This window comes from Trichomonascus vanleenenianus, assembly GCF_965637985.1.
Source record: "Trichomonascus vanleenenianus strain CLIB 3782 genome assembly, contig: TRVA0_007S, whole genome shotgun sequence".
Classification (NCBI taxonomy): domain Eukaryota; kingdom Fungi; phylum Ascomycota; class Dipodascomycetes; order Dipodascales; family Trichomonascaceae; genus Blastobotrys; species Blastobotrys vanleenenianus.
The window spans coordinates 212,072-228,666 of record NW_027481880.1 but is presented as its reverse complement, the minus strand read 5'-3'; the positions used below and the strand labels follow the sequence as shown (position 1 = coordinate 228,666).

The following is a 16,595-nucleotide window of genomic DNA, read 5'->3' as shown; positions in this document are numbered from 1 at the left end:
ACAAACAAAAAAGGGACATTAGACTTTCTCGTTGTGGTCAGCATCGACCTCCTTCTCGTCGGCGAACTCGCCTTCAATGCCAGCAAGGGCAAAGAGACCGACTTCTCGGGCGATCTCCTCCTGAAGCTTGACATCCTCAGCTGCGGAGCCAGAGTTGTCGCCAAAGAGCTCGTCAATCTCCTCAAGAGTTCGGCCCTTAGTCTCAGGGACGAAGAAGTAAACGTACGCACCACCGAGGATAGACATGATACCAAGGAAAATGTAAGCGCCGTAGGAGGCTCGGGCGACGAAGTCTGGAGTAGAAAGGGCGACAGCGAAGTTGTTGAGCCAGTTGGAAGAGGCGGCAATAGACATACCCTTGGATCGCAACGAGAGTGGGAAAATCTCGGCAACGACAGTCCAAGCACCTGGGCCCCACGAGTAACTGAAGAAGAAGTTGTAGAACCAGATGAAGAAGGCAGCAGTCCAGCCGGAAGCAGGGGTCCAGCCATTCTCGAACTGAGCAATGATACCAGCAACAATGAACATGCAGACACCCATACCAATGGCACCAGTGATGAGAGAGTTCTTTCGGCCAAACTGATCCATGAACAAGACAGCAAGCACAGTGGTGCAAACCTGGACAATACCGACGACACCACCGGACAGCAGAGAAGTAGACTTGCCGCCAAGGTGCAAAGACTCGAAAATGAATGGAGCGTAGTAGAGGATGAAGTTAATACCAGACCACTGCTGGAAGACCATGATAAGGCAGCCAACGGAGACTCGCTTGAAGTAGCCCTTGTTGGTGAGGAAGGACTTGTACTGGGCGATGCCGAGCTTGAAGTTGGACTTGAAGGAGCCATCCTGGAGGTCTGGGTAGTCTCGGGCCGAGACACGCTGAGCAAACAGGTGCTGGACCTTGATTTCGAGGAACTCCATTCGCACAAGGTGGTTGTCTGCCGGAAGTCGTCGCAGCTTGGAGATGGTCTGGAGGCACTCCTCCTCTCGGCCGACGTGCATGAGCCATCGTGGCGAGGATGGGATCCAGTTGATACCAATGAGCAGGATCAAGGCTGGGGCGATCTGGATGGTGATAGGAATCAGCCACGCGGCATCGCTCTGGTTTGCGCCTTCACCGCCAATGAAGTTAGTGCCGTAGGTGATCCAGTAAGAAATGAAGATACCAAAGGCAATGGAGAACTGGTAGAAAGAGACAAGAGAACCTCGGATCTCTGGTGGAGAGATCTCGGCGTTGTAGAGAGGGTTGGACTGCGAGATGATACCCACACCCATACCAGCGATGAATCGGCCGGCGTAAATGTAGTCCGGATTACCGCCATGGACTGTGGCTTGCACGATAATACCTATCATGAAGATGACGCATGCTAATTGCAGCACACCTTTACGACCGAGTTTATCTGAGAAATAACCGGCACCCAACACGCCGACCCAGGCACCGAGCTCGAGAATGGATGTGAGCAGACCTCGCGTGACGGGGTTGGAGATCTGGTCCTCGCCGATTCGCTCGGAGAAGGATTGCATGCTGAGCACCTGCCCGAACATACCCTGGTTGTAACCGTACACCATGCCTCCGAGGGACGCGAACATGGCGTTGAGGAAGGAGACCTTATTCTGGAAAAGGCCCTTGATGCCGCTCTTACCAGCGAGCTTGAGTCGCTGCTCGACGACCAAATGCTCCAAATTAGACATGTTTATTCGGAGAAACTATTTGAAATGTTGATGCTTCAATGGAAACTCCGGAGGCATTCATCTCTATTTATAAAAAAAATTATTAATCGAAAGGGCCCTGTAGATTGGAGCCGGGGCTTGCGTGTCTCACCAGCATATTTACCCCACCCCCGCAGTTTGATGGCCAGCCCCTTAACGGTGGCATCAAAGACAATCCGGGAAAATTCGAGGATAAATTCGTATCCACGGATGTTACTTCTTCAGTTACGCCTAAACGGAGGCCGCCTTCACGCATCTTTAGCGCATTATCATTCTCTCTTTTTGTGTCCTAATGCTACAAAGGCTCTACTTGAGGCTGTTCTCGATTTACATAGCGTAGAATTCAGTGGAATTCTGCTTTTTTTATCCGGTGTGGCGTACCAGTATCTTGGCAAAATATCTCCGACCGTTACATCTCCCCACCTTCGGTGAATGGAGCTGCAAAGCGGGGCCTCCAGAGAGCGGGGGGCATCTAGATTACACCGTGCATTGTAGTACACGGCAGCTTTTCTGGGGCTCTCGATATTGCCTAACCTAGGTACATAGAAGGCTTTTAGAGTAGTATGCAGATGTTATGCGTTTTTTGCAGTAAGAATGAAGCACGGCGAATGGTCGGGTAAAACAAGCAGCTTGGAGGGGCATACGAAAATTCGTTTTTACCCCACATCCACCAGCCCGGCTAAATTCATCTCTCTCACCATCCGCTCCTCCACGCCGAGAAAACAAAGGTGTGTGCTGCAGACGTCATAAACATATGTATATACATACCGCCTTAAGCGTTTTAAGTGCTTGAGATTGGCTTGAAGAGTGATCCGCGCCTGTAGGAGTTAAAACCAGTGGTCAGATTGCCGTTATATCCGTTCATTCAACGGTTGATAAACCGGGAGATCGGCACAGCTGAGTGCCTATTTGGCAGCATGTGACGCTGATTTGTAAGATCGGTATGAGACGAGGGGTTGGGTTGGTTCTTTTAGGACGTTAATACTTACCAAAGCGTTATTGGTGGGCATTACTGGCCAAAGCTTTGGGCCAAGGTTTCAGTCTATATATATGGTCTTGCTCTCTGACTTACTCAAGTTGTTTACGTTTACAGCCATGAAATAAACGTGGGTAGGATCTACTGTAATATGCCAGCCTCATCACAGGCGTCCAGGGTTTCTCAACCGCTCAACCAAACAGCCTAAAATCAAAGGATCAGCTTCGGAGGCCTCGGGTGTATTCTTGGCTAATTCTGCATTTCATCCATTAATGGGAGTGCCCACTTCACACCGTCAACTGCATGAAATGGCTTGTTTTGCTGCATGTTATTTACCTATTTCCTGCACAGATGAAAGCTTGTCCTGGCTAGCCGAAAGCAAGCTTATACGAGTGACAAACTTAAAAAATAGCAATTGAAATCAATTGATTCTTCTAGCAGGTTTACGACTTGAATTCCACGGTTTTATAATATATATGTAACTACAACTACAGGAAGGGCTGTAATTGATAAATCAAACGGTATAATACTCATGCATGCACCGTACCGTACCATCCCCGGCATTAAAGAAAGTGGCTCTACATCCAATGCCGGCAGACCTATAGGCAGCTAGTAATTAATATCTGGTCATTTTTGCAGCTTCATCATTAGCCGATCAATCGCATCCTTTCCCCTCATTCGCCATCTTTTCGCTACAGCTCTTTCGACGACAAACTTCGATGTTGCTACCGCAACATCTTGGCATCTTGGAAGCTTCGGTGATACACTCCCCTCATCATGGAAACTTCCATGACACAAAAGTCCTCATCACGGAAAAAATGCAAACTGAGGGGAGCAAGGGACTGTGGGGCAGAGGGAAGAAAAAAAACAAAAGGGTCTAGACCCGTACCTACTTGCAGTGGGGCTCATTGCCCAGAAATGAGCTCTTGGCATCGACGTTTAGTCTTGCTAATGTTGGATTAATGACATCAATTCATTATTGAAGTGACACTGGCGGCTTTGGTTCAATGATGGGAATAGCTGTCTTTTTGTCGCCGATATAGATGTACCATACGGTTATGATTTACGGTAACCCACCTCGGCCCCACCAAAGACTCTACATGAATTGTCGTAGTGTTTCTGCGCGGGAATAAATGATATTCACAAAGGATTTGTCCCTTCTGATCCAAAATCTCTTCAGATAAGGGTTCACCTGGACTCAGATAAGGGTACGCCTGGATTCAGGTCGCTCAATTTTCCCTAGAAAGCCCCGCTTTTTTGTGCTCGCCATTCACCGGTCCAATTAAGTTTCTCAGATATTGTCGTAGTAGTACTTGGGGTATGACGTTCGACTACAATGTAGTGCAGCTAATACCGGTAATATTGCATGACTTAAACATTTTCTCCAAGTCCCCACCCGGACTTTCTTCATGTCTCTGGCTTTGGTCGCCAAAAGAATTCTCCTCTGGTTTTTTGTGAGCATCCATTCTTCCAAGAAATGTATCGTTTCTTGCTACGTCCTTTTGCTCCTTTCTCGGCTGCTCTTCATTACGGTGCTTGTCATCCTTAATTGTTCGGCCACCAACCTCATTTCGCTATTCAAGTTCGTCGTTATCCAGGTAATTTATCTCTCACCTTGTTTCTCAAGACTCCTTGGGGCAGAGTGAATGGCTTCCCTCTTCGGAAGCGAGCAAGTAGCCCCAGGAAGCTTTCTCACCTTGTTGCAGTGCACATTTGCCCCAGTTCATTGAGCGTCTCGTTTGAGAAGCCTGAGCAACCCCTGTTTGTTCCAGCGTGTCGGCCTTTTTCTTACGTATGACGGTGAAACGGTTCGATTCGATTCGATTAGCATCATCAGCGATGGAAGGAAAGTAGCCCATATGTTAGCGGAAGGGGGGGGTTGACAAATTGGGTTCTTTACTGAGTATTTAAGCTGCAGTTCCAGCTTGATTATAAGCAGTAGTCCCGGAAGTCGGTTAAGAGAATGACTCTCTCTCTCTCGCCGACAATGACAAGTTGTACTTTTCGCTCTTGGAGAGATTTTTAAGGGTTTTTAACTTTGATCTATCTGCCCAACACTTGGGTTCGTCTCAATTTTTACTTCGCTTCTTGCAGCCGTTTTCAGCACTCCTCGACAGTTCGGTAGCCACTGCACAAAATGCATGGTAGATATGCTGTGTTCACCCTTGTTGCGGCAATTGCTTCATCCAATGAATCTAAATACACTATGTAGTGTACTTGGAGGGCTTGGAAGAAGTCTCATTTTATGCATTACTCAACATGGTCATACGGTACGGCGTCATATGGCGAAATATGGTCGTGTAATTCCCAACGCCTCTCAAAGATGCTTATGAGGCACAGTACAATACATGTAATGCATCGACTTTAATTATATATATCCTTGAGAGAATCGACAAACTTGGATATCACTATTAATTTCTTTAGACACGCAAATTGTACCACAACTTGTGGCTCTTGAGCACCGTTGGGGTCAGATCCACGGCACACAGATGCTAAGATCTGATAACTCCCAAAACGGATGTATGCACGCATTGATCCTGAATTGCCACTCTGCGGTTTTCCCCACGGGTTCCGCCCAAAAAGAGTACACCTCAACACGCCATTCTTGACAAAATCCATAATAAATTGATGGTTCTTTTTAAAGAGATTTGTATTTCTTATTTATCAATTACAAAATGCTGTTTCGAAATAGTTGGATATATATTTCTCTCGTTCGATGTTCGATAGAGCGGCGCTGTGCAGTGAACCCTTTGCGGCATTGCATACGGCTGCTGGCCCGCAGCGCCCCCTTTCGGATCGCGGTCGGACCGCGATTGAATCTGACTCGTAGCCCCACTAGTCACATAGGGATGAGACTATAAATATCAGTCAACTTTCCCTCTAGAGTCCGGCAATTCATACCGCAATCACAATATGGGCAAGGAACAGGATCTTTTGCAGCACGTCAAGTCTCTGCCAAACCTCGAGGAAATCCGGGGCAATCCCGACAAGGTGCTTGAGGTACTTGATGCCTATGGCAGAGAGCACCGATTCATGAACGTTGGCACGGAGAAAGGCGCGATTGTTGTAGATGAATTGAGAGCAAAGAAGCCAAAGGTGGCCATTGAATTGGGCTGCTATGTCGGCTTCTCGGCTATTCTCTTCTCCAAGGAGCTCCCACCAGGAGGGAAGTATTATGGCTTTGAATTTAGCCCAGAGTACGCTGAGATCGCTCGCTACCACATTGACTTGGCTGGATTGTCCGACCGAGTTAAGATCTTTGTAGGGCCAGCCTCTGAGACGTTGGTCGAGTTTGCCAAAGACTTCGAAACCATTGACTTTGCGTTCGTCGACCACGCAAAAGATAAGTACATCCCTGATGTTATGACGCTAGAAAACCTTGGATTGATTAAGCCGGGCACTGTCGTCACGGCTGACAATGTGGGATTTGAGCGTAACAAGCCATATGTTGCCTACATGCAGGGTTCACCTGAGGAGAGAAAGGAGATCGTTGAAACTACTACCAACCTTAATGGCAACTTCAAGGGCAATTGGAAGCTGAAGTATAAGTCCGAGACTAGGAAGCCTACTCCAGACTTTTGGGATGCCGTTGAAGTCAGCCATTGCATTGGATACGCCAACTAGCTACCAGCAGATCTGTTCTAATCGATACTATTAACTAGTTACCTTATTTTTGATAATTAATGAAATATTTTTTTGTTATCCTCATATGAAATGCACGTATGTCGGTATTGTAATTATAGTGTAGTTACCATATCTTTGTTTTTAACTCTCAGGTGCGATAACGCTGTAGGGAGGCTGTCAGAGCGCTCCGCATGAAACGTAAAAGATCGTTGCAAGATTATTAAGACGGAAGATTGGAGGTTCTGAAGCTATTGCGAATGAATAACTTTCCAAATTGAACCTGTCGAAGCCTGATAGCCTCAGAGAGTGCTCTTCGGCTACCATGTGCTGAGGACAGAACTGGAGCTGTATAGTTTTCTGTATGCAGCACATCTAGAGTCCATACTATTCTTGAAGCTCTAAGTGCCACCTTTTACACTGGTTAGGATGAACAACTTAATTATAAACATGTGTCGCTTAGCTCCTGAAGGAGGGGCCTGGTACCTAATAAAGAGGCATTAGGCCAGATTGTATTGGAGTGCTGCCGGATGGCCACACTCACAATAAGTTTGGGCCCTTCTCACCTTGAGCCTCGCCCAGGGCCTTATCCTGGTCCTTGAGCTCCTACTTTCCCTGCTGTTCCGTTTGGCCATTTGCATTCGTGTCCTCCTGGCTAGGAGTGGTTTTCTCCCTCTGGGCATACATGTACACCCTGCGAAAGCGGTCATTGACACAAATGTGATGGAGTTTGAAAAGTAGGTATAATCCTCGGCGCTTTTGAAGAATACCTTTACAGTTCATTGTGCTGCATTCGGGTCGCCATTGGAGGTCATTATTGATGGGATCACTGGCTAACTGAACGCGGCTATATTGTTCGATTGTGATTCCTTACAGAGGTTTTCCATCTTATATAATAATATATCTTGATTATAGTCTGAGCTAACGCTAAGGAAGACTGTGTCTAAACATTGGGCTTCAACAGCCGGCTCAATATAAACATTAAAATAAATCAATGGCAGAACATTAAGTAGCCTGGGATACCTATATCCAGTCCACAAAAGATGATGCGGATTCCCTCAATTTAATTGACAATACGGGGAGAAACCACTATCCCTACCAAGCACCGCTGTAGACGCAATGCCGAGGTCAGTGGGGAAAAAACCCATATCAACACCATCTGTTTTCCATCTTGAACTTGGTGGAAACTCGCGGAATGACTGCCGGGAACCAATTGTTTAAATCAATTCTTACAGACCTCAAGTACGTTCTCGAGGTCGCTTTCCTGGGCACCTTCCACCACGTGGATCTTCAGGTCATTTGACAGGACTCTGCTACCGCGAAAACTTTTTCGTGTCGCCGCATGACACGCGGCGCAAAGGGGCGAAATATTCATTTGTCAATTGCATATGGATTATTTGAAGAAACAACCTATAACTAATAGACAGTATATATTAAAGCCAGATCTTTGCCATTGTTATATTTTTGTTATAGATATTACTTCATGAATGAGGAAACGACGCTTTTTCGTGTAAGCCTCACGAAATGCGGCGCGGTGCGGTTAAAAAATTGGCACGTTTTGGGTGTTTCAAATCTCAAAAGAAATGTTGAGGGCTTGTGGCGCAATGGTTAGCGCTTTGGCTTCCGGTGCCAAGGGTTGGGGGTTCGAGTCCCCTCAGGCTCTCATACTTTTTGCGCGCGCGCCTTTGATTAGTCAGCGCTGAATAATCTATTTTTTGACATTTGCAAAATCAGCAATTTAGTCGACATATATCGAAGTTTTTAAAAATGTTTTTATTCGAGCCTTTATGGCAGGACTATTTTAGCCTATGCTGAACTTTTTTTTTAAACATTTCCGTGGTTATTAGTGACAAAATCGTTGCTGGCAATTGAGCTTACGGAAATGTTCGAATGTCGCAAAGTCGGTACTCACCACAGTAGTTTCTGTCCCAGGCGAACTACCTCCCAATGAGTGTGTCTCAACATGAAATTTTTCGATTTGAGGCCCCCGACAAATCAACCTGGAGTAAAAGAGGGCAGCTACAAAGATGCGAACACAGGATATGCTGCGTTCGCTTTTCCGACAGAGCGATGGCCTGTCTGCGGCCAGAGCGATTCTACAGAAACCAGTGGTCTCTTCGCCGGTTTTGACTTTCGTTCGAACTGCTACTAAGCGAGCAGCGGGTTCGAAGACTAGCATGAAAGATTCGGCCGGCCGACGACTGGGCGCCAAGAAGGGCGACGGACAGCTCGTCAAGGTGGGTGAGATCGTATACCGACAGAGGGGTACCAAGATCTATCCTGGAGAAAACATGGGCATTGGCAGAGACCACACGCTGTTTGCCCTGGAGCCAGGTTATGTACGATTCTACCTTGATCCGTTCCATCCACAACGTAAGCTCGCGGGTATCGCGATGAGAAAGGACACCCGACTACCAACTCCACATTTTGCTCCGCGGATGCGACGGTTTGGTCAAAGCACTATTGTTGAGCCCGAGAAGGCCGAGCGGGAAAAGAACGTAATGAAGCGAAAGGAGTTCATTGGCCGGCCAAAGCTTGAGGAGGAGCTGCAAAAGCGGGAACAGAAGCGAATTGCCCGGAAGGATGCATTGGGTAAGGAACTGGACAAGCATATCGTGCTGGAGGGCGCGGATAGAGAAGTCGCTCTGGAGCGACTACTTTCTATTCGTTCCTTCTTGTGCCACGGCAGAACCATTCAGGAAGCCCGTGAATTGGCTGATAAGGACTATGTCAGCGAAGCTGAGATTGCCAAGAAATACCGAAAGGACAGCTCGTTGGTTGACGGGCTGGACAAGTATAAGGAGCTTGCTTCAAAGGTTGACGCTGCTGTAAGCTTCTGTCCAGAGGGCAAACTTTACAAGGCGCTCACCCAGGCCGAGCTTGACGAGATTGCAAACAGCACCATTTCGGAGATTGAAAAGCTCACTGCTGGTGTCATTACCAAGGACATTCGGGCCCAGGTCAAGGAGCTGCTGAGAAAGCCATGCTTCGAGCTTACCTCTCGACATGCTCTTTACAAGAGGTATGCTTACAAGCCGATTGAACTGCCGCAAGTTAGCAAGGAGGATATGCAAAAGCTTGTCAAGCAGAAGAAGGGCAAGATCGTCCAGAAGTGGAACTACGAGAAGCGACGTGTTGATAAAGTCTTCGTTCCATTTGAACTTACTGCTTAAGGCTCTCTCCCTGGATGTAACCCATTGTAAATAATAGTCATTCAAGTTGTACATGTTAACCTATTCTGTGGAGATATTTTGAACCTGGGAAATGGTTCACATACCAAGTTATCGAGTATCGGTAGTGGAAAGGTAAAAGTTCAAAATTGATTTCAAGTTAGTGGGTTAGTTGAAAGGGCAAAAGCCCAATTTTTTTCAAGTAGTTGAAAGACAAAATTCAAGATTGGCTTATTGCTAATTAGGGTCTAATATATATACAAAAACGTCATTAAATAAGTGATCCTATTATTACACTCTGAGACCCTTCGCTTTCCTGTACCGAATCTCCAGGTATCTCAGGACAGGGTAAGTGACACCAGTGAAGCTCCAGGTGAGGAACAGACCAACATCAGCATGGTATTCATCACCAATGAGCTTGGCAACGGGACCAACATAGTAAACTTGGCACATACCCATGGCCGCGCCCACGACACCACAGCAAGCAGCCGCAGTAGCGGCAAGGCAGGCCGGCATCTTCTTGTGGTCGTTCCAAATGCTCCAGTCATAGCTATCGTTTAGGCCAGGCAAGTTGTCTCGTCGGAATATGAGGTTCTCTTCTATAAGCACCATAAAGTAAATAGCACTCCAGTAAGCAATCATTGGCAAGAAGTTGCCCAGAATGGTAGAGAGCTTGTCACGGCCAACCATTGCCAGAACAAACGCCACCATTGCAGAGACGAATGCGAGGATGTACCGCGGGACTCTGGTAAAGAAGTATCCCCATACCTGACTGGACAGAGCAAGAGAGTATGTGTTGAGTATGTTGTTGGACACCAACGAGATGTAGAGGACGCAGAGGAGGAACTTCCCACCAGCGCCCCACGCACGGAAAGCCGCATCAAGAAGACCACCGTTGCCGAGGGTGTTGAAAGCTTCAGCCCAGCTTGGGATGGCGACCGCAGCGGTGCCCAAGCCAATACCCAGAATACCAACAAACATGGTTGGAACCAAAATCGCTCCCCAAGTGAGGAAGAGGGTCTTGTAAGCAGGGAAGTCCTCTGGGAAGTCAACGTAGTAATCCGAGGTGAGCGCGATCCAGGTACCAGTAATACCGAACGACGAAGAGAAAAATGTGAGCCAATTGGCCTGGATATCCTTGTCGGAGCCAACCGACGGGCTGTGGATGTCGAAATGCTTACCAGCGCACACATAGAGCAGCATGAACGTCAAAATCACCGGGATAGCAGCAAATGACTCAAAGAACTGGACGTATCTAATGCCAAAGATGGAAATACAGAATGAAATCACGGTGATAATGACAATTCCAATTTCTAGCGGAACCTTGCCATTCGACAGAGAGGCGAGAATCTGCCCACCAAATACGCAATTGACGACGGACCAACCGAGAAGAGTCAGGACGTTGAAGAAGGCGCAAATCTTGGCAGTCCACCATCCAAATTGGAATCTAGCGCCGACCATCTGTCGCAAACCTGATCTAGGGCCCATTGTAGCGCCGTACGCAGCAACAAACGTGCCCACGATCGTGCCAGCCGTACCGGCACTGATACAATCGTTAAAACTGAGGCCAAAGATCAATGGGCCCAAGAAGAACCCAGAAATGGTCGAGAGACCACCGGCCCCGCTCATCCAAAGCAGAACCATCTCCCACATCTTCTTAGAGCCACCGTCATGCCTCTCGTAGGGCATGGCTCGGTGAATTCCTCTCAGCTCTACGCCAAATGAGTCAACCTTCTCGCTGAACCTGATAAACTTGGAGAACCAGTCGTTCTTCTGGTGAGGCTCCAACAGGGACTCGCTGGAAGCATCCTGCACCCGCATATGCTCTTTGGAAGCCATGTTTTCAACATCCTGCTTCATGGTGAGAGTGTGGAGTAACCTTGCCGCACTACAGGAAGGGAAATTGGCAATATTTAAGCTCTCAGCCCACGGTGGTGTACAATGCACAAATGACTGATACACACTGGGTTGTTGCCCTTCTCTTTTTTTTTTCACCGGTGCCAACTCGGGGCCGCACGGCTGAATGCAACCCGTTCTGCCTCCGCACAAATGCTTCTCCGCTGACGGAATGCCTTCTCCGTCTACGGGTTATTCCGAACTCCTGTGAGCTCTCCCCATTGTGTCCTGCCGGATAATATTGTATAACAATTTATGCACTCAGACTGATGAGCAAGACTGGGGTATAAACGTTCCGTGATGGTTGGATGGATTGATATCCAGAGCGAAGTTTGGCTTATACCATTTGATCGCCCAACGGGTTTGTTTCATGCATAAAAATGTCCAATGCAGAATTTTGGTCTACGCAAAAGTATTCCGATGATGGTATTGCGTAAACTTTGGGTAGGTCACCTTGCCGCAGCCTTTCATGCCCGAAAGCTCGCCGCCGCACTGCCAAATGTACTTGAAGTCCTTCTTGTCATCGCCTCTCGCTATGGTAGTGCGCAGGATCATTGGTATCCCGCAATCACATTTGGGCACCACCTCTGTGCGAAATTCTCGACGGTACCACCGGTAAGTGATATTTAGCCGCGTAGTGCCGGAAATGCTGTGAGGGGCCAGTGGATAGGTGACCGGCACTATGCTGTGCTTGTACAGCTCCTGGCACGTAGCGTGCATGATGATAAGTGAATTGTGCGGGAGATGGACCGAAAAAGTAGTCGAATCGCGGTCATGGCGATGCTTGAGGCGGAACTCTCGTGTGGCTCCGAGACTGATACTGGCAATGATTGCGTGAGGACCAATGTTGGTCATTTGATCTGAGTGGTATCCGACTGACTCGCGGCCATTCTCGTACCGGTTGCACAGCGCAGTGTCGCTCGTCCACCGACTCGGCGGTTGATACTCTGTGCGGCCCCTTTTGTCAACCTCAGTGTTAACTACGTCCTCGATAATATCCCGGGCCCTGGTCATTAAGTCGTTGAAGATTCGCACGTCCCGGAGGACGACGCCATTGTAGGTGGCCGTCTTATTGTCGTCCAGTTTCTTGGGGTCCGAATACAGACACGCTGTGTGGTGCGATGCTACTTCCCTCTCGAACATGGTAAACGCCCGCTGCCTCCAGGTCTTCGAATCCTCCAGAAGGTACTCTAAGAGGCTGTCTGCGAGATCCTTTGGGAATATATTTCTGTGGAAAGTACAGGGCAGCAGGTCCCTGATCTGGTTCTCATCATACAAGTGGACGACCGTTCCCTTTTGATCTGTCTTTGGTTTCTTAAGATTTGCACTATTTCCAGCAGCGTCGGTTATAAACCGCTTCAGCGTGCTTTGGTATCCGGGACATTCCTTCTTTTTACTCTGTTTATCTTCTTCTCCAGCCAGCAGCTGCTTTGCCAGATCTACGCTACCGTTACATGCCGTCAATATATCGAGCAGAACCTCCTCATCTGCATCTTTGGCTACCTTCCTTAACTGCTTCAGCTTCTCCTCTGTGCTCAAGTCTGCCATTTTGCCACGCAGGTAAACATCAAGATGAGAGCGTTCAACAAATTATAGACGCGCGGTTCCAAGTTAGGCAGGTAATTAACACGTCCGTGACGCGCTGACAAATTTGGCGCGCGTCGGGACAGGAGATTATCGCGTCGGTTTCCTAAACGGTAACTCCTTTGTTCCCAAGCCTGGTACACTTGACCAACTGGTATAAAAGGGAGATATTTGCCTCTCCCCCCCCCTGAAAAATGCTTCACCAATTAGTACTCGTTAGGCCGGGTGTGTCTAATGGTCACTCCCTCTTGCGTACAAAACGAAGACTCTAATCCCCCCGACCCCCCCTCGAACAAGTGCGCTACCCGAATGAGAACAACGAGAACAACGAAACAGACGTATTGAATACATGGAGACAACAAGAGTTTGACAATTGACAAGAGAGATCTTCATCCTGGGAGGGAGTGGCCTTTAGATATATCACGCCTAGTTGTGTGTTAGAAGATTAGTTGTATTAGTCGTGTATTAGATGATTAACGTTACTTGAATACTGTGTATATTGGAAGATTAGCTGTGTACTGGAAGATTAGCTGTATATTGGAAGATCGAAGATTAGTTGTGCATCGAAAGCCTGTATGCTGTATACCTAGAAGATTATGTAGTGTGCTTTTATAAATATACCAAAAACGATTTACTCCGGCTTCTTCTGATAACCATATGGGTTTTGCTGGGTCCACCGCCACAGATCCTCGCAAGCCTGCTGCATGGTAAGCTTAGTCTTCCACTTAAGCTCACTGTTTGCACGATTTGGCTTGGCAGTGAGGTCCAACACATCACCGTCTCGTCGAGGAGCAACCTCGTATGGCAAGTCTCGGCCCACAGCAGCACTGAACTCCTTAATGACCTCAAACACAGTAGAACCATGGCCGGTACCCAGGTTCCACTCTCGGCAGTAGCCAACAGTCGGGTTCTGTCGCTCCTTCTGGACTTCCTCGAGCTTAGCAAGAGCAGCCAGGTGGCCCTCGGCCAAGTCAACTACGTGGACGTAATCACGAATCGGCGTGCCGTCTCGCGATGGGTAGTCGTTGCCAAAGACCATAAGCTTCTCGCGTCGGCCAATTGCGACCTGAGCCAAAAATGGCAGCAAGTTGTTTGGAATGCCCAATGGGTCCTCGCCCATAACACCAGACGGATGGGCGCCCATTGGGTTGAAGTATCGCAAAAGCGCCACGTGCCATTGCTTGTTAGCCTTGGCGTAGTCACGCAAAATCTGCTCAATGAAGAGCTTGGTGTTGCCATAAGGCGACAGTGGGCCCGTAGGACACTCCTCTGGGATTGGAATCATGTTCTCGTACTTCGTGGCATCACCGTACACAGTTGCCGAGGAGGAGAAGACAAATGTGCTGACGCCAAACTCCTCCATGACCTTGATGAGGTTGATAGTACCGGCCACATTCTGCGAGTAGTACTCGAGAGGGATCTGGGTCGACTCGCCGACCGCCTTGAGGCCAGCAAAGTGGAGAACAGAGGTGATCTTGTACTTCTTAAACGCGACTCGCATGTCCTCGACGTTTCGCAGGTCGGCCTCGACAAACTCCGGAAGCGTTCCCGTGATCTTCTCGATCCGCTTGACCGCCTCGTACGACGAGTTAGACAGGTTGTCGAGGATTACTACGTTTCGTCCCGCCTCAATAAGCGTCACCACGGTGTGGGACCCAATGTATCCGGCACCACCAGTAACCAACACGTACTCCTTACTGCCAACATTAGCTATTTTATCTCAGTATAGCCACAATGTTCACATACTCAGCCATCGTTTATTGTCTATCAATTCTAGTTAGTACAAATGGGAGGAGGGAAGGAGTGAAAATCCAGTTTTTTTTCCGGTGAAATACGCCGATACAAAGACAGCCCTCCCGGGGAAGTGGTGGCCGTCTCCCACCAGCATAGCGTGGGGTGGAGGGGGTAAAAAGCGTTGGAAGGATGGGGGTTTATCCGAACTGAACCGTATTTTGTATTTTTACGAAGTATTTTTTAGCAAGGATTAGAAGAATTTGATAGTTATTTTCTACGTTGGTTCCAATTGAAATATGGGACTTAGTATGGCTATTGAAGTCACAACTTATCTGGTCATTATTCATTTCATTGTGTTTAGTACGGTGGGCAGCGAAAAGGTCCGGAACAATTGGCGGGAGAATTCAGTCCGGTATCCCCGGGTCGTATAACTGTGTCAGGTCGGCGTCAAGTGTATTCATTTCATTATTTTTAGTACATTAGCTTAACAGTCTCGGCAGACTTTACCTTACTATTGACGCAACCGAATACGGGGATACTTGTAACAATTACAAATAGATTCCCGAGCTCGTACTTAGGTAGCAATGGCAATGGGGGGACCAGTCCCCCCAAACCCCCCTGGGGCTCCGCTTCGCGGAGATATTTACTCCGAAAGCAAACAATGAGCTCAATTGAGCATGTGTGCATTCTCCGCGAAGCGGAGCCACGGGAGCTCGAGGGCTGGCCCTCGAATACCCCTTCTCTACCATGTGTAATTGGGGGACCAGTCCCCCAACCCCCCTGGGGCTCCGCTTCGCGGAGATATTTAGAAAGTAAATAATGAGCTCAATTGAGCACGCGTATGTCCTCCGCGAAGCGGAGCCACGGGAGCTCGAGGCCTGGCCTTCGAATAAGTATACTACGGCAATGCTTCTAGCATAGTGTATAGTTTACTCAGTAAACTAGTGGTACATTAAGGGGTGAATTAAGTTATGGCATAACAAGCCATTGGTAAAGGAGTCAAGTGAAAGGCAAATGCGACTGAAGCCGCACGCAAGTAAACAAAAAATGCCCAGTAAGCAAAGAGAATTTACAATTGGTAGCAACAAACCGGCAATTAGAATTGCTTACTAATAATACTTAGTTAACCTACAATGTACTTTATTACCATGTATAGCCGGCATTAGCTGTTACTTTGTAACTCTATGTCCTTGAATATTGTACATCAACAACAGAGTACAGGTAATGTGGCAGTTGCGTAATTATCGCGCATCTGGTGGCAAGTTGGGAACGGTACTGCTGCATTGCCATGGAGGTAGGTGGCCTGAGACCTCCACACCATTTCAGCTGAATTCCGCGTCAGCGCATACCACCACATGACAAAGGCATTAACTACTGCTGTACACTCTACACGTCAGCGAAGGAATAGAGTTCTCCACAATTTGAAGAAGATCGCCATGAATTCGTGGTGAGGCTTTTGAAGGTGTGCCTATTGCGGGCGCAAATCTTGACCTGTGTGTGAGATTGCCGAGCTTAATTAAGTAGAGTTAAGTTACGTGAAATTTTTCGGCCTCCTCGGCCAATGGAAGCCGTTGTGAAGAGAGCAAAGTCGCATTCTGCAGCGGCGCATTGCGTAGCGTTGGATAGCTAGGTGGGGGGTCACTGACTAGAGCGAACTGAGGCTTATCTTGAAATCGTACAAATAGTGATATAGCGTGCGAAGAGCACAAAAAAAACTCTATTCTGTAATTGCACATGCCAATACCGGAAGTATCGTCAATAATCCGTACATAGAACGCGTATTTCATACAATTAATCATATTATATCATAATCGGCTCTAAAAAATCCCGAGATAGTGGTTTCGGAAGAGGCTTATTGGTTTTTTTGCTTTTCGCTTTGGGCCGATTTGCCTTAACTTTTCTTG

The 16,595-nt window shown here is 47.8% G+C and overlaps 6 protein-coding genes and 1 non-coding gene across 7 annotated transcripts; 3 read left to right on the top strand and 4 right to left on the bottom strand.

Annotated features, from left to right (window-relative positions):
- Nucleotides 1-18: 18 nt before the first annotated feature.
- Nucleotides 19-1,692, bottom strand: HXT15 (hexose transporter Hxt15p; the record flags this gene model as incomplete). Its single annotated transcript, XM_076683270.1, has 1 exon — nt 19-1,692. The coding sequence occupies one exon, from the start codon at nt 1,690-1,692 to the stop codon at nt 19-21; it is 1,674 nt and encodes a 557-aa protein (XP_076542514.1).
- Nucleotides 1,693-5,599: 3,907 nt separating this feature from the next.
- On the top strand, nt 5,600-6,310 carry TRVA0_007S02300 (O-methyltransferase; the record flags this gene model as incomplete). The annotated part of the gene is made up of 1 exon (XM_076683269.1): nt 5,600-6,310. The coding sequence occupies one exon, from the start codon at nt 5,600-5,602 to the stop codon at nt 6,308-6,310; it is 711 nt and encodes a 236-aa protein (XP_076542513.1).
- A 1,587-nt stretch (nt 6,311-7,897) lies between these two features.
- Nucleotides 7,898-7,970, top strand: tRNA-Arg(CCG). The gene has a single exon. It is a non-coding gene; the product is annotated as a tRNA-Arg (tRNA).
- A 379-nt stretch (nt 7,971-8,349) lies between these two features.
- On the top strand, nt 8,350-9,480 carry MRP7 (mitochondrial 54S ribosomal protein bL27m MRP7; the record flags this gene model as incomplete). Its single annotated transcript, XM_076683268.1, has 1 exon — nt 8,350-9,480. One exon carries the CDS (start codon nt 8,350-8,352, stop codon nt 9,478-9,480), a length of 1,131 nt encoding a protein of 376 aa, XP_076542512.1.
- A 288-nt stretch (nt 9,481-9,768) lies between these two features.
- TPN1 (Tpn1p) lies at nt 9,769-11,337 on the bottom strand (the record flags this gene model as incomplete). Its single annotated transcript, XM_076683267.1, has 1 exon — nt 9,769-11,337. One exon carries the CDS (start codon nt 11,335-11,337, stop codon nt 9,769-9,771), a length of 1,569 nt encoding a protein of 522 aa, XP_076542511.1.
- Nucleotides 11,338-11,775: 438 nt separating this feature from the next.
- Nucleotides 11,776-12,921, bottom strand: TRVA0_007S02212 (uncharacterized protein; the record flags this gene model as incomplete). The annotated part of the gene is made up of 1 exon (XM_076683266.1): nt 11,776-12,921. One exon carries the CDS (start codon nt 12,919-12,921, stop codon nt 11,776-11,778), a length of 1,146 nt encoding a protein of 381 aa, XP_076542510.1.
- A 667-nt stretch (nt 12,922-13,588) lies between these two features.
- On the bottom strand, nt 13,589-14,711 carry TRVA0_007S02190 (NAD-dependent epimerase/dehydratase family protein; the record flags this gene model as incomplete). The annotated part of the gene is made up of 2 exons (XM_076683265.1): nt 13,589-14,654; nt 14,704-14,711. 2 exons carry the CDS (start codon nt 14,709-14,711, stop codon nt 13,589-13,591), a joined length of 1,074 nt encoding a protein of 357 aa, XP_076542509.1.
- Nucleotides 14,712-16,595: the final 1,884 nt, after the last annotated feature.